At 39.8% G+C, this 22,596-nt stretch overlaps 1 protein-coding gene across 3 annotated transcripts in view; it reads right to left on the bottom strand.

Annotated features, from left to right (window-relative positions):
- Positions 1–22,596, bottom strand: part of Atad2b (ATPase family AAA domain containing 2B) — a 251,148-nt gene that overhangs the window by 149,732 nt on the left and 78,820 nt on the right. For all 3 annotated transcript variants that reach the window (XM_045148831.1, XM_004663758.2, XM_045148830.1), the window contains exons 11-13: positions 20,450–20,565; positions 19,423–19,597; positions 176–264 (exon numbers count right to left, since the gene is read on the bottom strand). In XM_045148831.1, coding sequence (XP_045004766.1) covers positions 176–264; positions 19,423–19,597; positions 20,450–20,565 — 380 coding nt within the window. The remainder of the gene's footprint in view (positions 1–175; positions 265–19,422; positions 19,598–20,449; positions 20,566–22,596) is intronic.

Below are 22,596 nucleotides of genomic sequence, written 5' to 3'. Positions count from 1 at the left end.
TGGAGGACAGAGGAGGAAAAAAGGAATGAGACTATTTGGAAAGCAGGGGGTGTGCAGTAAAATGGAAGTGGGGATAGAGACAAAAAAGGAGAGTAATAGGATAGGATATGATCAAATTATAGCACGTTCATATAGTAAAGTTCTCAATAAAAAATGTTTTAAAGAAACAAATTACCTGTGGATTTGATCTTGCCTACTAGAGCGAACTGGAGCTAATCCATCTATTTCATCAAAAAATATTATGGAAGGTCTCATCAAATAAGCCTAGAAAAAAGAAAATGAAATTATTAATATTCACATTCTAATTTATATTAAATAATTACAAATATAATTTATAATTATGTTCTCTTAATGAGTAATATAGGCAAATAGTATAATATGCAACAGACATTTAAAAGCACACAGCAGAGATAGCGAATGTAGTTCAGTGGTGTAACACTTGTATACCATGTGCAAGGCCATGAGTTGAATATCCAGCACTCTGGAATTCAAAAGTATACAGTAGGGCTGGACACATGGTTTAGCAGTTAAGGTGCTTGCTTGCAAAGCCAAAGGACCCAGGTTCTATTCCCCAGTACCTACATGTGGTGATTTGATTCAGGTATCCTCCATAAACTTACGTGCTCTAAATGCTAGGTCCTCAGCTGGTTGCAATTTGTGAATTAACACCTCCTGGAGGAGAGCTTATGGGTGTTATAAGCCAGCTTTCCCTTACTAATGTTAGGCACATTCTCCTATTGCTATTGTCCACCTGATGTTGGCTAGGAGATGACATCCACCCTCTGGTCATGCCATCATTTTCCCTTGCCGTCATGGAGCTTCCCTTGAGTCTGTAAGCCAAAATAAACCCTTTCCTCCCCACAAGCTGCTCTGGCTCAGGTGTTCTCTGCCAGCAAATCTAAGGTGACTGCAACACCATGTAAAGGCAGATGCACAAGGTGTTGCATGGATCTGGAATTCAATTAATCTGTAACGGCTATTGCTTCTCAGCCTTTTGGCTAAGATCAGTGCAATTTGTAGTGACTAGAAGGACCTGAACCCTTTTTCTCTCTCTTTCTCAAATAAACAAATAAACTCTCTTTTAAGATTCAAAACTTGATGCAGACTTAAAAAAAAAAAGTACACAGTAAAATAGAAATCTCCTCACTATTAGACTCAACTAAAAGGCCTCGCAGGATGGTACTACTGTTTTCAGTTGGCTTATTCTTCCATGCATGCTCAAAGACACAAGTGAAAACTGACTTTTAAACATAAAGATTACCATACATATTTTATTTTTGGGGTATTCCAAGATAGGGTCTTGCTCTAGCCCAGGCTAACATGGAATTCACTATGCACTCTTAGGCTGGCCTTGAACTCATAGCAATGTGCCCTCAGCCTCCCAAGTGCAGCGACTAAAGGTGTGTGCCACTACACTTGGCATACTATACATATTTCTTTTACTATGTAAAGTTGTTATAATTTGGGCAGTTTTTTGTTTTGTTTTATTTGTTTTGGTTTGTCTAAGTAGTCCAGGCTGGCCTGGAATTAATCTCAGGGAGACCTCAAGATCAAGTAGATCCTCCTACCTCTGCCTCCCGAGTGCTAGGATTAAAGAAAAGCATGCACCACTATGCATGGCTGTAACACTTTTTTATATACCTGTATCTAAATTAGCTACCAAGTACATAATTTTGCCTCTTTTCAATACCAAAAATAAAAAAAGCCCTTCACCCTCATGCTTGGCCCCAGAGTGACCCTTAGAGGTGTGCCACTGCCAGATCGAGGGCCTCTGGGGCCATGATCCAAAAGAATCAGAGCAGTTGCGGAATCTGTTTACTGGTGTTCAGAGCTTTGAAACTACAGATGACAGTTGTTGAGAGAACATTTCAAGAAATGGGGCACACTTACAGATTGTGTGATGAGACCCTGCCCCCCCCCGCCCCCGCAAACAAAGCATTCCAGAGGCTTGAACTTTTTGACTTCCTCGTGTATTGAAGAAGTGGATGCAGCAATGCATGCTTGGCCACACAAGGTTGATGGGTATATGGTGGAACCAAAGAGAGCTATTTCTAGAGAGGATTCTGTAAAACCTGGTGCCCATTCACCAGTGAAGAAAATTTTTGTTGGTGGTATTAAATAAAGAGGACACAGAAGAGTATAATCTCATAGACTACTCTGAAAAGTATGGCAAGAAAAAAAATGTATGGCAAGACTGTAATCACAGAAGTGATAGAAGACAGGCAAAATGAAAAAGAGAGGATCTGCTTTTGTAACTTTTGAAGACCATGATACAGTTGTTAAAATTGTTGTTCAGAAATATCATACTATCAATGTGCATAATTGTGAGATTAAAAAGGTCCTTCCTAAGCAAGAGATGCAGTAGGGTGGGTCACAGAGAGGTTGTAGAGATGGATCTGGTAATTTCTCGGGTCATGTTGGAAACACTGGAGGTGGTGGCAACAGAGGGAGTTACGGTGGAGGTGATGGTGGTTATAATGGATTTGGAGGTGACGGTGGCTATGGTGGTAGTCCTGGTTATAGTAGTAGAATAGGCTATGGTGGTGGCAGTGGACCAGGATATGGAAACCAAGGTGGTGGACATGGCAGTGGAAGAGGAGATGATGATTACAATGAAGGAGGAAATTTTGGTGGTGATAACTAGAGTGGAAGTGTGAACTACAATAATTTTGGAAATTGGGCTGGAGAGATGGCTTAGAGGTTAAGGCATTTGCCTGCGAAACCAAAGGACAAAGGTTCAATTCCCCAGGACCCACATAAGCCAGATGCACAAGGGGCACATGCATCTGGAGTTTGTTTGCAGTGGCTGGAGGCGCTGGCATGCCCATTCAGTCTGTCTGTCTCGCTTCTCTCTATCTCTCTCTGCTTACAAATAAATAAATAATTTTTTAAAATAATGATTTTGGAGCTGGGCGTGGTGGCACACGCCTTTAATCCCAGCACTCGGGAGGCAGAGGTAGGAGGATCGCCGAGAGTTCAAGGCCACCCTGAGACTACATAGTGAATTCCAGGTCAGCCTGGGCTACAGTGAGACCCTACATCAAAAAATCAAAAAACCAAAAAAATAATAATAATAATAATGATTTTGGAAATTACAGTGAACAGCAGCAGTCAAGTAATGGACCCATGAAGGGGGGAGTGATAGAAGCTCTGGCAGTCCCTACAGTGGTGGTTATAGATCTGGTGGTGGAAATGGTGGAGACAGCTGCAGAAGGTCTTAAAAACAGCAGAAAAGGGCTACGGTTATAAGCGGGAAAGAAAGCAAGGAGCTGTCGGGAAAGCTGCAGGTTATTTTGAGACAGTCGTTCCAACTACATTAGAGGAACTGTAAAAATCTCCCACAGAAGCAGCAGTGATGTATAGTTAGAAAAGTTAATGCAGCTTAAACAGGGAACCCATCTTGTTCAGGACATCACAGCCACATTTTGCATAAAGTGCAGTTATTGAAAAATGCAATGTAGTATCAATTATATGCACATTCCTGAGGTCTTTCAGCTGTTGTAGCTTTTTCTTTTTCTTTCATTACATCAGGTATATTGCCCTATAAATTGTGGTAGTGGTATATGAATAAAAAATGAAGGAATTTTTAACTTAATATTTGTGTAAGTAAGTTTGCCTATATTTTAGTATAGAAACTTTAATAAAATGCAGTTTTGAATGTGCTTCCTTGTGAGTTAACAAGTAAGTAAGATCATTGTTGATTACTATTTTGTATGAATTTTGCTAAAGCTAACTGAAAAGAAACACCTATGGACATGCAGTTTAAGGAAAATCTATTCTCCCTATATCCAAACCATGCTATGAACGTGCACTGACATGTGGAGAAAGTAGATATCTGTATGTTTGCAGTATGTGTTTTAGAATATTTAGGATTGGGTATTTAACAAATTAGTGTATTTGTGAACTTAATGCATTAAGACTATTTAAAATAAAAAACATCTCAAAATTTCTGATAGACGTCCAGTTAAGATGGCAGCATAGGTACCACACCAAAGCAGCCTTGGGGGGAAAAATACCAAAAAAAGTCAGCAAAATACACACTTTTACTAAAAAGTGAGGTGTATAGGAAATTGAAACAGCAATGGAGAAGTAGAAGAGATCCAGAGCATCCAGAGCCTGCACAGGCCGGCAAAAGCAGCCCGGCAAGACTGGCAACCGTGGTGGCAGCACAGCAGAAAGCCGCCAGGCTCGGCTCGAGCCACAGGAAAAGCCAGATGAGGGGAGCTTCCACTCACACCAGAGCTCTCCGCAACTCAAGAAACGTGAAGGGACAGCAGCAGTGAACAACAGAGGAGCAGATCACAAGGTAGAAGAACACCTGGAACAGCGAAAGAACCAGAGAAGCTGTGGCTCCCTCACCCACCGCCTGTGCCCAGCTCCAGCGAACAGAACAGTGGTCCAAGGACCAGGCATGCCAACTTGAGCCAACAGCGGGACCAAAGCAGGAGCAGAGTCCGGCAGCAACATCAGCGTCTCTGGCACCGACAACAGCGGCCCCAGCAGCAGCGGATCCAGTAGCGGCAACAGCAGCTTCAGCAGCAGCGGCAGCTTCAACAGCAGCAGTAGCAGTTCCAGCAGCGAGGGTGCTGTTCTGCAGGGCCACAGTTGCCACACTCAGTTTGCCCTGCATGAAAAGCCAGTGCCCAGCTCCAGAAATCACAACAGCAGCCCAACGACCCAGCCAGCAACTTGACTGAGACAAAAATCATCCAAGCTCACTGTGATTGCACCAGGGAAGGGTCTCACTTGGTCACAAGCTGACTTGGATCCCTCAACAGACCAGAAATCTTAACCTCTTTGTTGATAAGAGGATCTGGTTGTTATACTAACTACTCTTGCATAAATACTTGGAGCTGTTTTTGATTGAATGTGTACAGTGTTTAGTTAAATTTTAGAATCTACCAGTATTTTGTTCCATTCAGCCTACTTGAATACTCCCATAGCAGGGAAACTCAACCTCTAGGAACACTTTTGTAGAAACTCTGAGAGTCTTAAGACCTACAGCTAACACCATAAGCTCCTATACTGAAGACATATAACATCAAATCAGTTGATACAGCTAAGAATACTCAGCTAGCTAGAAAATCCAAACATTAACTTAATGCAAGATGCAAAAATATATACATTATAACACAAGAAACACTAAAAAGCAAGACGATATAAATCCACCTAAAACTATTAATGCATCAGAAATGACCTCCAGTGAGAATGAGTTAGAGGAAATGCCTAAGATTTGAAAAAAATTATTGTATACATGTTCAAAGAAGTCAAAGAACAAATCAAAGGAATCAAAGACAAAATCAAAGAAGATGCAGGACACCAATTTCATGAAATAAAGAAGGCAATACAAGACATAAATAAGGAAATAGAAATAATAAAGAAAAACCAGTCAGAATTACTAGCAATAAAAAACACAGTTAATGAAATAAAAAAACTCTGTAAAAATCTCACCAGTAGAATGGATGAAGGAGAGGTCAGAATATCTAAGCTAGAAGACCAGGTGGCAGATCTAATACAGTCCAACAAAGAGAAAGACAAACTTATAGAAAAGTATGAGTGGGAATTTCAGGATATTTGGGACACTAAGAAAAGATCAAATATAAGAATTCAGGGCATAGTAGACGGAGAAGAATTCCACTCCAAAGGCATAGTAGGCGTATTCAATAAAATCATAGAAGAAAACTTCCCCAAATTAGGAAAGAGGTGCCAATGCAGATACAGGAAGCCTTTAGAACCCAAGCCAGACAAAACCTGGAAAGAACCTCTCCTAGCCATATCATAATCAAACTACAAAACACACAAACCAAAGAAAAAATATTGAAAGCACTTAGAGAGAAAAATCAAGTTACATACAATGGCAAGCTCATCAGGATTACAGCAGATTATTCAACATAAACTTTAAAAGCCAGAATGGCTTTGGAGTGATATATTCCAAGTTCTGAAAGATAATAACTGTCAACCAAGGTTACCTTAACCTGCAAAGCTATCCATTCAAATAGACAGAGAAATAAGGACATTCCAGGACAAAAGCAGGTTAAAAGAGTATTTGAAGACAAAACCAGCTCTACAGAAAATACTTGATAGAATCCTCCATGCTGAAGAAAAGGAAAAGCACACATATAAGGAACCTGGAAAAAACAAGCAATACTCAAATACTAGTTAACACAAGAGAGCAAAGGTAGAACCGGAACCACAAAAAAAAAAAAAAAAAAAGCAAACATAAATACACACCTTTCAATAATATATCTTAATATCAACAGCCCCAATGCCCCAACCAAAAGACATAGGTTTGTTGACTGGGTTAAAAAGCAGGATCCTACAATTTGTTGTCTCCAAGAAACTCACCTATCTACAAAGGATAGACATTATCTTAGTGTGAAAGGTTGGAAAACGGTGTTTCAAGCAAATGGGCCTAAAAAAAGCAGGGGTTGCTATCCTAATATCTGACAAGGTAGACTTCAGTCCAACATTAGTCAAGAAAGATAAGGATGGTCACTTTATATTGATTAAGGGTACACTCCAACAGGAGGACATTACAATCCTAAACATATATGCACCTAACATGGGGGCTCCCAAATACATCAAACAAACACTATTAGAACTAAGGTCACAGATAACACCAAACACAGTGGTGGTGGGTGACTTTAAACCCCACTCTCATAAATCCCAGGAAAAAATAAACAGAGAGGCATCTGGACTAAATGAGGTCATAGAAGGAATGGACCTAAAAGATATATACAGGACGTTTCATCCAAATGCAGCAGAATATACATTCTTTTCAGCAGCACATGGAACATTCTCTAAAATGGACCATTTATTAGGACACAAAGCAAATCTTAACAAATTCAGGAAAATTGAAATAACTCCTTGCATTCTACCTGACCACAATGGAATTAAAGTACAAATCAGTACCAAGAAAGGCTATAGAGCATACACAAAATCATGGAAACTAAACAATACACTACTAAATGATGAATGGGTCAATGAAGAAATCAATAAGGAAATCAAAAAATTTATAGAGTCAAACAATAATGAGAACACAACATACCAAAATCTGTGGGATACATTGAAGGCAGTCCTAAGAGGTAAACTTATAGGCTTAAGTGCCTATACTAAATTATTAGAAAGGTCACAAGTAAACAACCTAATGCTTCACCTTAAAGCCTTGGAAAAAGAAGAACAAGGCAAACCAAAAATCAGTAGGTGGGAAGAAATAATAAAGATTAGGGCAGAAATTAATGAAATAGAAACAAAAAAAAAAAATCCAAGGAATTAATGAAACAAAGAGTTGGTTCTTTGAAAGGATAAACAAGATTGATAAACCCTTAGCAAATCTGACCAAAAGAAAAAGAGAAGAGACACAAATTAATAAAATCAGAGATGAACAAGGTAACATCACAACAGATTCCAGAGAAATTCAAAAAATCATAGGGACATACTATAAAAGCATATACTCCACAAAGTATGAAAATCTGAAAGAAATGGATGATTTCCTTGATCTATATGACCTACCTAAATTAAATCAAGATGAGATTAGTCACTTAAATAGACTTATAACAAGCATGGAGATCCGAACAGTTATCTATAATCTCCCAACTAAAAAAAGCCCAGGCCCAGATGGATTCACTGCTGAATTTTACCAGACTTTTAAGGAAGAGCTAACACCATTGCTTCTTAAGCTTTTCCAGGAAATAGAAAAAGAAGGAATTCTACCAAACTCCTTCTATGAAGCCAGCATCACCGTGATACCAAAACCAGACAAAGATAGAACAAAAAAAGAAAATTACAGACCAATCTCCCTCATGAACATAGATGCAAAAATTCTCAACAAAATATTGGCAAACAGAATACAAGAATATATCAAAAAGATCATTCACCCTGACCAAGTAGGCTTTATCCCAGAGATGCAGGGATGGATCAATATATGCAAATCTATAAATGTAACATTATATAAATGGGTTGAAGGGCAAAAATCACATGATCATCTCATTGGATGCAGAGAAAGCATTTGACAAAATCCAACATCCCTTCATGATAAAAGTCCTACAGAGACTGGGAATAGAAGGAACATATCTCAATATAATAAAAAGCTATTTATGACAAGCCTATACATCTGATAGAGGATTAATATCTAGGATATACAAATAACTCAAAAAGTTAAAATAATAAGGAATCAAACAAGCCAATCAAAAAGGCTATGGAGCTAAACAGAGCATTCTCAAAGGAAGAAATACGAATGGCATATAAGTATCTAAAAAATGTTCTATGTCACTAGTCATCAGGGAAATGCAGATTAAAACTACATTGAGATTCCATCTCACTCCTGTCAGATTGGCTACCGTCATGAAAACAAATGATCATAAATGCTGGCGGGGATGTGTAAAAAGAGGAACCCTTCTACACCGCTGGTGGGAATGCAATCTGGTCCAGCCATTGTGGAAATCAGTGTGGAGTTCCTAAAACAGCTAAAGCTTGATCTACCATAGGACCCAGCTATAGCACTCCTAGGCATATATCCTAAGGACTCATCTCATTTCCTTAGAAGTACATGCTCAACCATGTTGATTGCTGCTCAATTTATAATAGCTGGGAAATGTCCCTCAACTGATGAGTGGATAATGAAGATGTGGCACATTTCTACAATGGAGTTCTACTCAGCAGTAAAGAAAAATGAAGTTATGAAATTTGCAGAAAAATGGATGGATCTTGAAAGGATTATACTAAGTGAGGTAACCCAGGCCCAGAAAGCCAAGCGCCACATATTCTCCCTCATATGTGGATCCTAGCTGCAGATGATTGGGCTTCTGTGTGAGAAGGAAAATACTTAGTAGCAGAGGTTTCAGTAAGTTAAAAAGGAGATATAAAGGGAAGAGAAAGGAAGGGAGGAGGGTACTTAATAGGTTGGTATTGTATATATGTAACTATAATGATTGAGATGGGGAGGGGATATGATGGAGAATGGAATTTCAAAGGGGAAAGTGAGGGAGGGAGGGTATTACCATGGGATATTTTTTATAATCATGGAAAATGTTAATAAAAATTGTGAAAAGAAAAAAAAATTTCTATTTGCTCTTTGTGCATTTTCTTTCAAAATATAATCATGATTTTACCGTGTAGATTGAGTCCTAGCTACATCTCCATTTGACATTTACATTGGTCACCTTTAAAGTGTCACCATTAAGTTTTGGATGTAAAGCATGGGCTGCCCTCTTTAAATTCTGGAAAGGGATAGTGGATGTTTTACAGTCCCACTTTATTTTTGGGTTTTCGAGGTAGGGTCTCGCTCTAGACCAGGCTGACCTGTAATTCACTACATAGTCTCAGGCTGGCCTCAAACTCACAGCAATCCTCCTACCTCTGCCTCCCAAGTGCTGGGATTAAAGGTGTGCACCACCATGCCTGGCTACAGTCCCACTTTTAACCTTGATACAGGACCACTAAGTCTACTGTGTGTAAGCAAACTAGTGGGTACCTGGTTTTGTTGTTAATTCATCTCAAAACCCAGAAGTTCACAAATCTTGAGTCACTTTTCTTGGTTTAGTTTTTTCCCAAGTTTTCAGAGCAAAAGTATAAAAATCACTCATTGAACCCTTAACTGGCTGGCATGCTTTCCTGATTGTGCTCTCTATATATGTCTAGATGAATGAAACCAAGGCTAGGTGGTTTGATTCAGGTTTCCCCCATAAATTTAGGTGTTCTGAATAGTAGATCCCCCGATGATGAAAATTTGGGAACTAACACCTCCTAGAGGTAGTGTATTGTTGGGGGCGGGCTTATGGGTATTATATCTTATTTCCCCTTGCCAGTATTTGGCACACTCTCCTGTTGCTTTTGTTTACCTTATGTTGGCCAGAGGGTGATGTCCATCCTCTGCTCATGCCATCATTTTCCCCTGCCATCACAGGGCTTCCCCTCAAGTCGGTAAGCCAAAATAAACCTTTTTTTCCCAAAAGCTGTTCTTGGTCAGGTGATTTCTGCCAGCAATGCAAACCTGACTGCAACAGTTTAATATCATTGTCTAAAATAACACAGCAGTGGGCTGGAGAAATAGCTTAGCGGTTAAGTGCTTGCCTGTGAAGCCTAAGGACTCCAATTTGAGGCTCGATTCCCCAGGACCCATGTTAGCCAGATGCACAAGGGGGCACACGCGTCTGGAGTTTGTTTGCAATGGCTAGAGGCCCTGGCGCACCCATTTTCTCTCTCTCTCTCTGCCTCTTTCTCTCTGTTGATCTCAAATAAATACATAAATAAAATAAAATAAAATAATGCAGCAGATACATAGCACAGTTGTTAAATACCAGCTTCACAATTCCCAAAAATCTGAAATTAAATTTGGATAATTCTGAGTTCCCAAAGAACATGGTATTCTCTGTATATATTTCAACCTAACGCATGTTGGTATGAAAACACTTTGCTTGGAAAACCCTAGTTGAGAAGAGTTTTGGAAATGAGGTTATATAAATCAAAAGCAATGTCCATTGTTTTGGACCAGCCTAGTATTTAACAATTTCATTCAAGCTCTGAGTATATGCCCCAGTGTTTGTTACTCCTTCTTTGGCAGCTGAACATTTGAATACAAATTTTTACTTGGTTTTTAAAGTACTGAATAAAATAACCAATAAAAGAGGGGGAATGGGGCATGCTAATGTTTGACTATATTCTCTGTTGCTCTAATTCTGTGCCAATGTGCAACATTAATATCTGGATGCATGCAATGCCAGTGTGGAACTTGGTCTTCACAGAATACTGTAGTTTTTCCAGAAAACAGTCACCACTAAACATGATAGACCACATGCCATTTGTTAATGGGCATATGTACATAAGCAGTGTATAAAATGGGCTATAGAAAATGGTTAAGTCGGGCGTGGTGGCGCACGTCTTTAATCCCAGCACTCAGGAGGTAGAGGTAAAAGAATTGTCATGAGCTCGAGGCCACTCTGAGACTCCATAGTGAATTCCAGGTCAGCCTGGGCTAGAGTGAGACCCTACCTCGAAAAACTGAAAAAGAAAAGAAAATGGTTAAGTCCTTAATAACAAGTTTGGTTATTCAATGGACATTGTGTATGTTCATAACTTAAACCTGGGTACCTGGTCAAAATGCTTGAGAAAGATTTCATTAAAATAGAGCTAAATTGTCGGGGGTGGGGGTAGAAGTCATAACTGAGCTGGAACGATGGCTTATCAGAGGCACTTATATGTAAAGCCTGACACCCCGGGTTCAATTCCCCAGTAACTACAAAAAGCCAGATGCACAAAGTGATTCATGTTTGGAGTGTGTTGTCCAGGCACACCCATGCATTCTCTCTCTCTCTTTCTTTCTCCTCACAAAAATATAAATTTTTTAATATGTTTTATTTATTTACTTATTTATTTATTTAAGAGAGAAAGAGAAAGAGAGAATGGGCATGCCAAGGCCTTCAGCCAACGAACTCTAGATGCAGGCACCCTCTTATGCATCTGGGTTATGTGGGTCCTGGAGAGTCGAACCAGGATCCTTCGGCTTGGTAAGCAAGTGCCTTAACCGCTAAGCCACCTCTCTAGCCCCATAAATAATGTTTTAATGTCAATATTTATTTAATCATATATCTTTCTTTAGACATAATCAAATATAAACAGAACTGCTAAATATGGCATGGCAGGCTTCCTTCACTAAATCAAACAATTACATCTGAATTCATCAGGACTAACTTTTTTTGTGTTTTTGTTTGTTTGAAGACAGGTTCTCTAGCCCAGATGGGCCTCTAACTCACTCATATAATTGAGGATGACCTTGAATTTCTAATATTCCTACCTATATCTCTCAAGTGCTGGGATCTGCAAGCGCCACCACACCCAGAATTGAAATAATTTTTATAATGTATAGAAAATATCTTTTTTGTTTATGTGATATCTGTTTCTTATTGTTTGCTTTTGATTTACTTGAAAAAGAGACACAGAGAGAGAATGAAAATGAACACACCAATACCTCTTACCTTTGCAAATAAACTCCAGATGTGCCACTTTGTGCAACTAGCTTTACATAAGCACTGTGAATCAAACCTGGGCCATCAGATTTTGCAAGCATGTGCCTATAAACACTGAGAAACCCCCCAAACCCACAGGATCTCTAGCTTTAACTCACTGGCTCAAGCTAATGCTCACACAACAACTTCGCAAGTGCTGGGATTGCAGGTGTGTGCCACCAGGCCTGCTTTTTTACTCAGGCTATTCTGGAACCTTTGGGCTCAAGTGATCATCCTGTCTCAATCTCCTAAGTACCTAGATCTCCTGCTGCATACTAACATATTCTACTTTAGAAAATAACTCTTTTTACAGTCACTGTGACATTTAATAGTAGCCTAAATAACTGTCCCAGTCAGCCTTAGGTTGCTGAGATGAACTTCCAAACCAGACACACATTGTGGGAGGAAGGGATTTATTAAAGTTTACAGATAGTGGGCTGGAGAGATGGCTTAGCGGTTAAGTGCTTGCCTGTGAAGCCTACGAGGCTCGGTTCCCCAGATCCCACATTAGCCAGATGCACAAGGGGGCGCACGCGTCTGGAGTTCATTTGCAGAGGCTGGAGGCCCTGGTGCACCCATTCTCTCTCTCTCCCTCTATCTGTCTTTCTCTCTGTGTCTGCCGCTCTCAAATAAATAAATAAGTAATTTTTTAAAAAATGAACAACAACAAAAAAAAAAGTTTACAGATAGAGGCAAGGCTACCTAAAGGTAGAAGAAGTTGGCCCCCCTTTCACAGGCCCACAAACAGAGAAAAGCAACCACCACCAAAAACAAGCAAGCTCACTTAGGAACCCCAGGCCAAGCTCAGGTACTTTGCATACCTATAGACTGGAATTCCAAACCCACCTTAGGGTTGGACCCTAGGATCCACCCACTGTGACACCAAGTTACAAGCTTGAATAAAACTCCTGAATCTCCTGGGGAACATCCATTCAAATGACTGCAATAAAATTCATTCACCTCACTGGCTTTTAAAATCATTCATTTATGGGCTAGAGAGATGACTTAATGGTTAAGCGCTTGCCTGTGAAGCCTAAGGACACAGGTTCGAGGCTCAATTCCCCAGGACCAACATAAGCCAAATGCACAAGGTGGCACATGCATCTGGAGTTCTTTTGCAATGACTGGATGCCCTGCCATGCCCCTTCTCTATCGGCCTCTTTCTCTCTCTGTCGCTCTCAAATAAATAAATAAATAAAAATAAACAAATGAAATCATTTATTTACTTCTGAATTCTCAGCCATGTGTTTATAACCTAGTTTGATTTGGGTAAATGATCCCCAAAAGGTCCAGTTCTTAATTTCCTGGACCTGCAAGGCAGCCCTTAAATTAGAAGGTAGTGAAACACAGGAGGTAGGGCCTAGTAGGCGTTTCTTAGGCAAGTAGTGGCAGTCTTGAAGACGACTGTGGGACTATTCACTTCTGCTTCCTGACTGATGAGTTAAGTAATTTTGTTCAGCCAAATGCTCGATCATGATGTACTGCTTTACCACAGGTCCAAACCAAAGGGACCAACTACAAAATGAAACCTCCAAACTGTGAGACAAAATAAACTCTTTTGGATGTTTTTTTGTTTTTTTCCCCGAAAAACCAAGAATGCTTTATTAATACAAGATCCACAAACTAAAAGGGAAGAAAGTTAAACATCTATAACATAACAAGCAGGAGGCAATGCAATGTCCATGCTGGACAGGATGATTGAAGGAGACTGTAACAGATTAGATTCCCATGGTGGAGATGGTATCTTCAAGAGCAAAGATAGCCATTATTCCCAGCATTCAAGAGACAGAGGTAGAAGAATCGTCATGAGTTCAAGGCTACCCTGAGAATTCAGAGTGTATTCCAGGTCAGCCTAGACTATAGTGAAACCCTACCTCGAAAAAACAAAAAAAGAAAGAAAAAAAAAACAGAGTGAAGATAGGCCCAAGAGAAATGGCTTTTCAAACCCTTTCTTTGAGGATCTTAAGAGGCAATTCCACTGAAGAGGAGATGTGCAATCTGGTGCTCTTCAGGGAAGTCAAAACTCTCAAAATCTAAACGATTAAAGGAAAAAAATTTTCCTATTCCTGGACAGGTGTCACTGGAAGCAAGAGCAAAGCTTTTTGCTTTAAGAGTTTTCTCAGTTATCTTCTTCACAGTGAAGGCTTGCTGTTTCCGTTTGTGAGGTCCACTGGTCTTCACAGACTTTTCTGTAGCTTTGTTGACAGTTCCCAAAGACTTTTTGGCCATTTTTGGTAAGGTTGATGGAGCACTGAAGGTTTGGCCCACATGGGCTGTTGAAATCTGAAGTCTCCCATGAACCAGACCCCAACTTCAGCCCATCCATCCTTAGGAGCCATACAGATACTGGGGGTTTTTTTGTTTGTTTTCCCCCACACACCCCTGGTTTGTTTGTTTTTATTATTTTTCAAGGGAGGGCCTCACTCTAGCCCAGGCTGACCTGGAATTCACTATGTAGTCTCAGGGCCAATCCTCCTACCTCTGCCTCCTAAGTGCTAAGATGTGCCATCATGTGTGACTACCTTCTTCATTATCCTTATCAACAAAGATCAAGAGTAGCCATCCTGGATTACTCCAGGACTGCCAATAAACTCACTTTTTAAAAAATATTTTTATTCATGTATTTTCAAGCAGAGGAGAGAAGACAGACAGAAAGAATGGGTGTGCCAGGGCTTCCAGCCATTGCAAAAGAACTTTAGACACACACATGTGCCACTTTGTGTATCTGGCTTTACATGAGTACTAGGAAACTGAACCCAGGTCATTAGGCTTTGCAGGCAAGCACCTTAACGACTGAAAAATCTCTCCAAACCTAAACTCATTTTTTTATTTTATTTATTATTTTACAGAGAGAATGGATACTTCAGGGCCTCTAGCCACTGAAAATGAACACCAGACGCATGTGCCACCTTATGCATCTGGCTTACATGGGAACTGAGGAATCAAACCTGAGTCCTTAGACTTTGCAGGTGAGCACTGCTAAGCCTTATCTTCAACCCTAAACTCATTTCTTGTAAGTTAGTTATACCTGGTATTTTATCACAGTGACAGAAATTTGTCTAATATTCAACTCATGAAATAGATTTTTTAGATTCTTTTTACAATTACATTTGTGTCTGTACCATTATCTAAACTGGATTATAATCCAATAATTACCTTATAACATAGCATTTATTGAATACATGGTAGCCACTTAAATAATTTTCTGAATCATCAGAAATGTACTAGCAAAACAGCTGAATATAATCAGCCTTCTACATAAGTTTGGTATACATGTTTTGTTTTATTTTTTTCCAAGGAAGAATGTCACTCTAGCTCAGAATGACTTAGATTTCACTCTGGAGTCACAGGTTTGCCCCAAGCTCACAGTGATCCTCCAACCTCTACCTGGTAGTTTGAATGTATGTCCACCCTTGACTCAGGTGGTGTTTTTTTTAAAAAAAAAAAAAAAAAAAGATTTGTTTATTTGCAAGGAGAGAGAAAAAAACAGAGGGGGAGAAAAGGAGAGAGAGAATGGGGAAACAAGGGCCTCTAGTTACTGCAAATACACTCCAGATACATGCACCACTTTGTGCATCTGGCTTTATGTAAATACTGGGGAAATCAAACTAGGGTCATCAAGTACTGCAGGCAAGCACCTTAACCACTAAGTGATTTCTCTAGCCCCAACTTAAGTGTTTTATTAAAGCTTGTAACTTGGATCTCCATCCACCTGGCTCAAGGAGATATCACTGGGGATGTATCCAGTCCCAGCCCTAAGATATCATTGAGGGCAGATCTGATTTCCAGCCCAAATGTATTCAGAGAGATCTAAGCTCTAGGGTCCTGTACTGCCAGTTTTGTGCTTGCTCCATTTTTGTTGGATGGTAATGGTTTCTCTCTCTGCTTGCATTTATTAATAGAAAATCTTGCAGCATCAGTGGAACTTCCCCTTGGAACTGTAAGTTGAAATAAATCCTATTCCTCACATACATTTGTGTATATTTGGAAGTTCATTCCAGCAAAGAGTTGGGATGTTGCTGCATAATGAATCTTACCATGTAAATTTTGGTCTTTTGGAACTTTATGTGCTGGTGGAATATGAATAGAATTGGTACATGGGACTGAGGGCACCTTCCAGAGCAATAAGCCAATTTATACAGGCTATTCTGGTGAGAGTTTGAAAATGCTAAATGCATAGAAAATTATATTTGGAAGCTTTCCTTAAGAACTTTCAAAGGGGAAAGAGAGAGAACAGAGAACTTTGTTGGAACTGGGCTAATGGCAGAAAGGCTGGTAGCATTCCACTGCCCATGCCCAGAGAGTTTTATCAAGGTTGGATTTGAAAGCAATGGGTGGATGTGCTTTGCTTGGCTGAAGACATAGGACTGAAAGATAATAAGATTTAAAGTTGGAAAATTTCAAGCACAGTTTACTAAAGCTACCATTACCAAGCATATTACCATGATTAAGGATGGCCCACTGCCTTACAATGAAACAATGGAAAGATCTCTGAGGTGATTCCACCCAGCAAAAACTGCATGGTAGAAACACAAACTCTTTTGAAAGGGGATGACTTGAAGGAGGTAACCTGCTCTTCATGATCAAGATTTATTTCCCCCAGGATTAACAAGGGCTGTGTCCCTGCATACCTGGTATTGTTTTTAGAAGCATAAATCATGCATGGAAGTGGATCGTAAAGTACAAATGGTTCCAGGAGATGCTATTCAAACATAGCATATGAAGAGGAGGGGGCATCCCTCTACTGAAGGCTGATGAGGCTATTATAAGGTGGACTGTGGCTTGCAATGGAGACCTGAACATGTTTTGAACATACGAGAACTGGACAATGGCTACCAGAGTGCTCAATTTTCTCCTGGCTACTCAGCCAAGCTGGGGGAATGGAAAGTGAAAATCCAGAGTCTGTCATTGCTGGTTATAGATGTGAGACCTGAAGTGTAGGTGTTTGATGTTTACATGATGGTTATTGATTTGACACTGCTCCAGTCTCTCCTTATGCCTTATAACAATGCAAATGTTAACTTGTGCCATTATATATGTTGAAAGTATGTTGCTTTGATTTTACAGTGCTCACAATTAAGAGGCTCATTTCCTGAAGAAGTCTATCTCCAAAAATACAAGTTGAAAATAACAGATGATTTCTCAAATTCCTCTCCATCTATAGTACTTGCAGTAGTTTGAATATATGTTCCCCATTGACTGAGGTGTTGAAATTAAACGTGTAACTTGGATCTCCAGTCCCCTGACTGAAGGAGGTGTCACTGGGGGTGAAAACTGAATTCTAGCCCAAAGGTATATTGAAGGTCTGAGTTCTAGTTGTGCTTGCTGCTAGCTTTGTTCTTGCTGCTTTTTTTCTTGGCTGGTGGTGGTTTCTCTCGCTGCTTGGATTTATGAAAGGGAACCAGCTTCTTCTGCCATGGATGGAACTTCCCATGGATCTGTAAGTTGAAATAAATCCCTTCCTCCCCTGCACTGTGTGTGGTTTGGATGTTCATTGCAGCAACATGAAGCTGTCTACAACATTATACCTCCCAAGGGCTGTAATTTAAGGCAAATGCCACCACATCTGGCTTTATACACAGTTTCAACCAACTACAGATCAAGACGTTAAAAAAATTCTCTGAGCTTCTCTATTCAGATGGCAGTGACCTTAGGAAGACTCAGAAGGCACCATGGTGCTAAGAAGTGACAGAGGAGTGCTCAGCACTGAAACATCTCTATCACACCTTCCAAGGCTCAGAGTCCACTACAGAAAAGGTGGTGGAAAGAATGCAAGAACCAAATGAAGGGTAGGACTCCTTACAACATGCTCCTCCAGACACAAAATGGCTTGGATATCCACAACCTCACAGTGCCTGGATACTACCTACACAAAATCGTTGTGAGTTCAAGGCCACTCTGAGACTACATAGTGACTTCCAGGTTAGCCTGAGCTAGAGTGAGTCCCTACCTCAAATAAAAACCAAAAATAAAAAATAAAAAAAGAGATCAGAGCCGGGCATGGTGGCACACGCCTTTAATCCCAGCACTCAGGAAACAAAGGTAGGAGATGACTGTGAGTTCGAAGCCACCCTAGGACTACATAGTTAATTCCAGTTCAGCCTGAGCCAGAACAAGACCCTACCTCAAAAAACCAAACAGAGAGAGAGAGGGAGGGAGGGAGATAAAGACTGATTGAGAGGGGTAAGGAGTATGATGGAGAGTGGAATTTCAAAGGGGACAGTGGAATAAGGGAGGGAGTTACCATGCATTATTGCCTACAATTATGGAAGTTGTCAATAAAAAAATTAATTTAGGAGCTGGAGAGATGGCTTAGCGGTTAAAGCTTGCCTGTGAAGGCTAAGGACCCTAGTTCGAGGCTCGATTCCCCAGGACCCATGTTAGCCAGATGCACAAGGGGGCGCATGTGTCTGGAGTTTGTTTGCAGTGGCTGGAGGCCCTGGTGTGCCCATTCTCCCCCCCCCTCTCTCCCCCTCTATCCCTCCCTCCCTCCCTCCCTCCCTCTTTCTCTGCCTCATTCTCCCTCTGTCTGTCCCTCTCAAATAAATAAACAAAAAGAAAAAAAAATTAATTTAGGGCTGGAGAGATGGCTTAGCAGTTAAGCGCCTGCCTGTGAAGCCTAAGGACCCTGTTTCAAGGCTCAATTCCCCAGGACCCCTGTTAGTCAGAGGGTGCACACATCTGGAGTTCGTTTACAGTGGTCAGAGGTCCTGGCGCACCCATTCTCATTCTCTATCTGCCTCTTTCTCTATCACTCTCAAATAAATAAATTAGTTTAAAAAAACAAAAAAATAATAATTTTTTTTAAATCTTCTGGGCTAGAGAGAGAGCTTAGTGGTTAAGCGCTTGCCTGTGAAGCTTAAGGACCCCAGTTTGAGACTCGATTCCCCAGGACCCATATTAGCCAGATGCACAAGGGGGCGCACCTCTGGAGTTCATTTGCAGTGGCTAGAGGCCCTGGCACACCCATTCTCTCTATATATCTGCCTCTTTATCTATGTCTGTCACTCTCAAATAAATAAATAAAAATAAACAAAAAAACTTTTTTAAATCCTCTGTACTAAATATGTGCAAACATTTCTCATTATTTCCAAAAACAATACAACTATTTATATGGATTTTACATTGTATTATTACAGGTAATCAAGGGATTACTTTAAACATGTGGGAATATGTATACAAGGCTCTATGAAAATAATGTATGCTAGAGTTGAACAAAAGCAGATTTTAGTATCCTGGGGAGTACTGGAACCAAGTCCCCAAAGATAGTAAGTGATAACTATGCCTTTAAAGAAAACAATTTAAAATTACTGATCCTGAATTTCACATAGTAATTGTAAAAGAGGTCAACTCACAACTGTATTTGCAAACAAATGTATTATTTTAAAAAGTTATCCATGCTTTAGCTAATTTCTCTTACCTGATCAAAAAGAAGCCTAAGTTGCCTTTCAGACTCACCAACCCACTTGCTCAAACAATCTGCTCCTTTTCGCATAAAAAAGGCCACCTTTTTGTCTCCTTGACTGCATTCATTAGCTAATGCTCTGGCAACCAAGGTTTTACCTGTGCCAGGAGGGCCATAAAATAAACAGCCCCTAGAACAATAAAGAATAGAAGAAGGTAATATTATCACCACTGATAACCAATTAAAAAGAGTACCCCTCCTCCAACATGTAATTTTGGATTAACATATACTATAAATAGGAAAGCACTGATGAAGCTTTTTCTAGCATATAAGCAAAAGTTTCACTCTGCTGAATCCTCAAAGAACCAAGCTCCAATGCTCAAGAAAAAACTTAAAGTACATAGCACTTGGCAAGACCCAGAAATTCTGTATCAGTATAAAGAATATAGTCTTGTGCATGACTCCTAAATCCTAAAATGGAAAGCAAGTGTTTGAACCCTATATCGTGAACTTTCATTCATACCTGTCATTGCTACAACATATTAAAAACTACATAGGAGAGCCAGGTGTGGTGGCTCACACTTTTAATCCCAGTACTCGGGAGGCAGAGGTAGAAGGACCACTGTGAGTTCAGGGCCACCCTGAAGTACATAGCAAATCCCAGGTCAGCCTGGGCCAGAATAAGACCCTACCTCGAAATATTTAAAGAAAGTTAAAGAATTTAAAATTTTTTTAAAAAATACATAGGAGGGCTGGAGATGGCTTAGTGGTTACGGTACCCACCTGCAAAGCCTAAGGACCCAGATTCAATTCCCCAGGACCCACGTAAACCAGATGCATAAAGTGGCACATGTATCTGGAGTTCGTTTGCAGTGGTTTAGATGCCCTGGCATGCCCATTCACATTCATTTATTCTCTGTCTTTTTCTCTCTCAAGTAAAATAAAATTTTTAAAAATACATAGGAAATATTATTTTACAATTAGTAATTAACTGAAATAAAATCAATTAATAACATAGTAGTAAACATCTATGACAACATACCTTGGAGGCTGAATTTTAAATTTTTCAAAAATTTCTGGATATAAAAGAGGAAATACTACCATCTCCTTAAGTGCATGAATATGATGGCTCAATCCACCAATGCTATCAAACCGCACCTTGGGGAAGAGAGAAAGAAAATTAAATATAAAATAATTTTATAGATTCCATACTTTTTTTTGTTTGATTTTGAGGTATAATTTCGCTGTAGCCCAAACTGAATGGGAATTCACACTGTAGTCTCAGCACGGCGTGGAACTCACAGTGGTCCTATCTCTATGTCCCAGGTGAATCAAAGGCACATACCACAATGCCTGGCTGGGATTGGGTGTGGGTGTGGGTGTGGGGTGGGGTTGAGTTGGGTTGGGTTTGGTTTTTCCCCAGGGGTCTCCCTCTAACCCAAGCCAACCTGGAGTTCACTAAGTCTCAGGTTGGCCTCAAATTCACAGCAATCCTCCTACCTCAACCTCCCACATGCTGGGATTAAAGGTGTGCACCACTATGTCAGGCTTTTTCTGTTTTTTCTTTTCTTGAGGTAGGGTCTCACTCTAGCCCAAGCTGACCTGGAATTCACTATGTAGTCTCAAGGTGGCCTTGAACTCACCATGATCCTCCTACCTCTGCTTCCTGAGTGCTGGTATTAAAGGCATGCACCACCACACCCCACCAGAAGTTTTGTTTTGTTTTGTTTTTAATTGTAAATTCTACAATTTCTTCAGTAGAAGCCTTCAAACATACAAATTAGTGTAGAAAAATAAAACAATAAAATTCAGATGAGGAAAATAAATCTATTTTTCTTTAATCCACTCACACAGGATTCAGATTAATGTTGCAGTCATTTGAATATGAATAAATGTCCTCCATAGCCTGAGGTATTTGTGATTAAGCTTGAAAATTGAGTCTCCAACAACCAGCTGGAGGGGTTGAAAGGGTGGATCTTAAGTACAGCCCTAATGTATGTTCAAAGCCAGTTTGAGGTCTGTCTGACCTGGTTTTCTGGCTGTTTGGTAGCGTCTCTCTGCTATGCATCTATGGAAGGGAGCTAGCTTTTTCTGCCATTGATGGGTGTTTCCCCTTGGATTCTATAAACCTTAAATAAACTCCTTCCTCCCATAAGCTGCTTCTGGTCAAGTGATTGTCCTAGCAATGAAAAAGTAACTGCAATAATGCTCAACTTTAATGAGTATCTATAAGGAGATGTCAAAATTATGTAATTATAGTTTACATGCCTTTCAAAATTACATATATATTATGCATTCTCAACAGAGGTAATACTGTTCCCCCTGTAGATAAAAATCTGAATGAATACAGCAAAAAAATCTTAGCTACAACAGTGGCTCTCCAGAATTCAGCATAATCTAACAAAATTTTATTCATTCATACTGTATTTCTTTTCCACAGAAATTAAATATTTCTCTATACAGGACACTTAAAGAAAATACTTGCAGAAACATTTATATAGCACAATTCACAATGATGGTTCCACTCATTCATAATACTTTAGCTTTAAAATACTTTGTAAAGAGGGTGGGCTTGGTGTCATACGCCTTTATTCCCTGCACGTGGGAAGCTGACATAGGATGATCGATCACTTTCAATTCAAGGCCAGCCTCAGACTACATAGTAAATTCAGGTCAGCCTAGGCTAGAACAAGACCCTACCTCAAAAAACCAATCAATCAATCAATAAACAAACAAACAAACAAACAAACAGAATACTTTATAAAGAATTTTTTTTTTTTTTTTTGGTTTTTCGAGGTAGGATCTCACTCTGGTCCAGGCTGTCCTGGAATTAACTCTGTAGTCTCAGGGTGGCCTTGAACTCATGGCGATCCTCCTACCTCTGCCTCCCGAGTGCTGGGATTAAAGGCGTGTGCCACCACGCCCGGCAAAGAAATTTTTTTAAAAAACTGCTTAAAGGAAAATTTACCATGATGATTAATGGTAGATCTCTTTCCCTACTTCTTTGTTCAACTAAGGTACTAGAAAAAGTTTTACCATGATTATTATGCAGAAAAAATAACCTTAAATAAATTAGAAAAATTAAAAAAGGTTAAATACATATATTATCATATTATAAGAAAATAAGTTGGGCTGGAGAAATGGCTTAGTGGTTAAGGCACTTGCCTGCAAAGCCAAAGGACCCAGGTC

Source organism: Jaculus jaculus, chromosome 5 (assembly GCF_020740685.1).
Source record: "Jaculus jaculus isolate mJacJac1 chromosome 5, mJacJac1.mat.Y.cur, whole genome shotgun sequence".
Classification (NCBI taxonomy): domain Eukaryota; kingdom Metazoa; phylum Chordata; class Mammalia; order Rodentia; family Dipodidae; genus Jaculus; species Jaculus jaculus.
The sequence above is the reverse complement of the archived record's forward strand: the minus strand, read 5'-3'. Positions and strand labels throughout refer to the sequence as shown.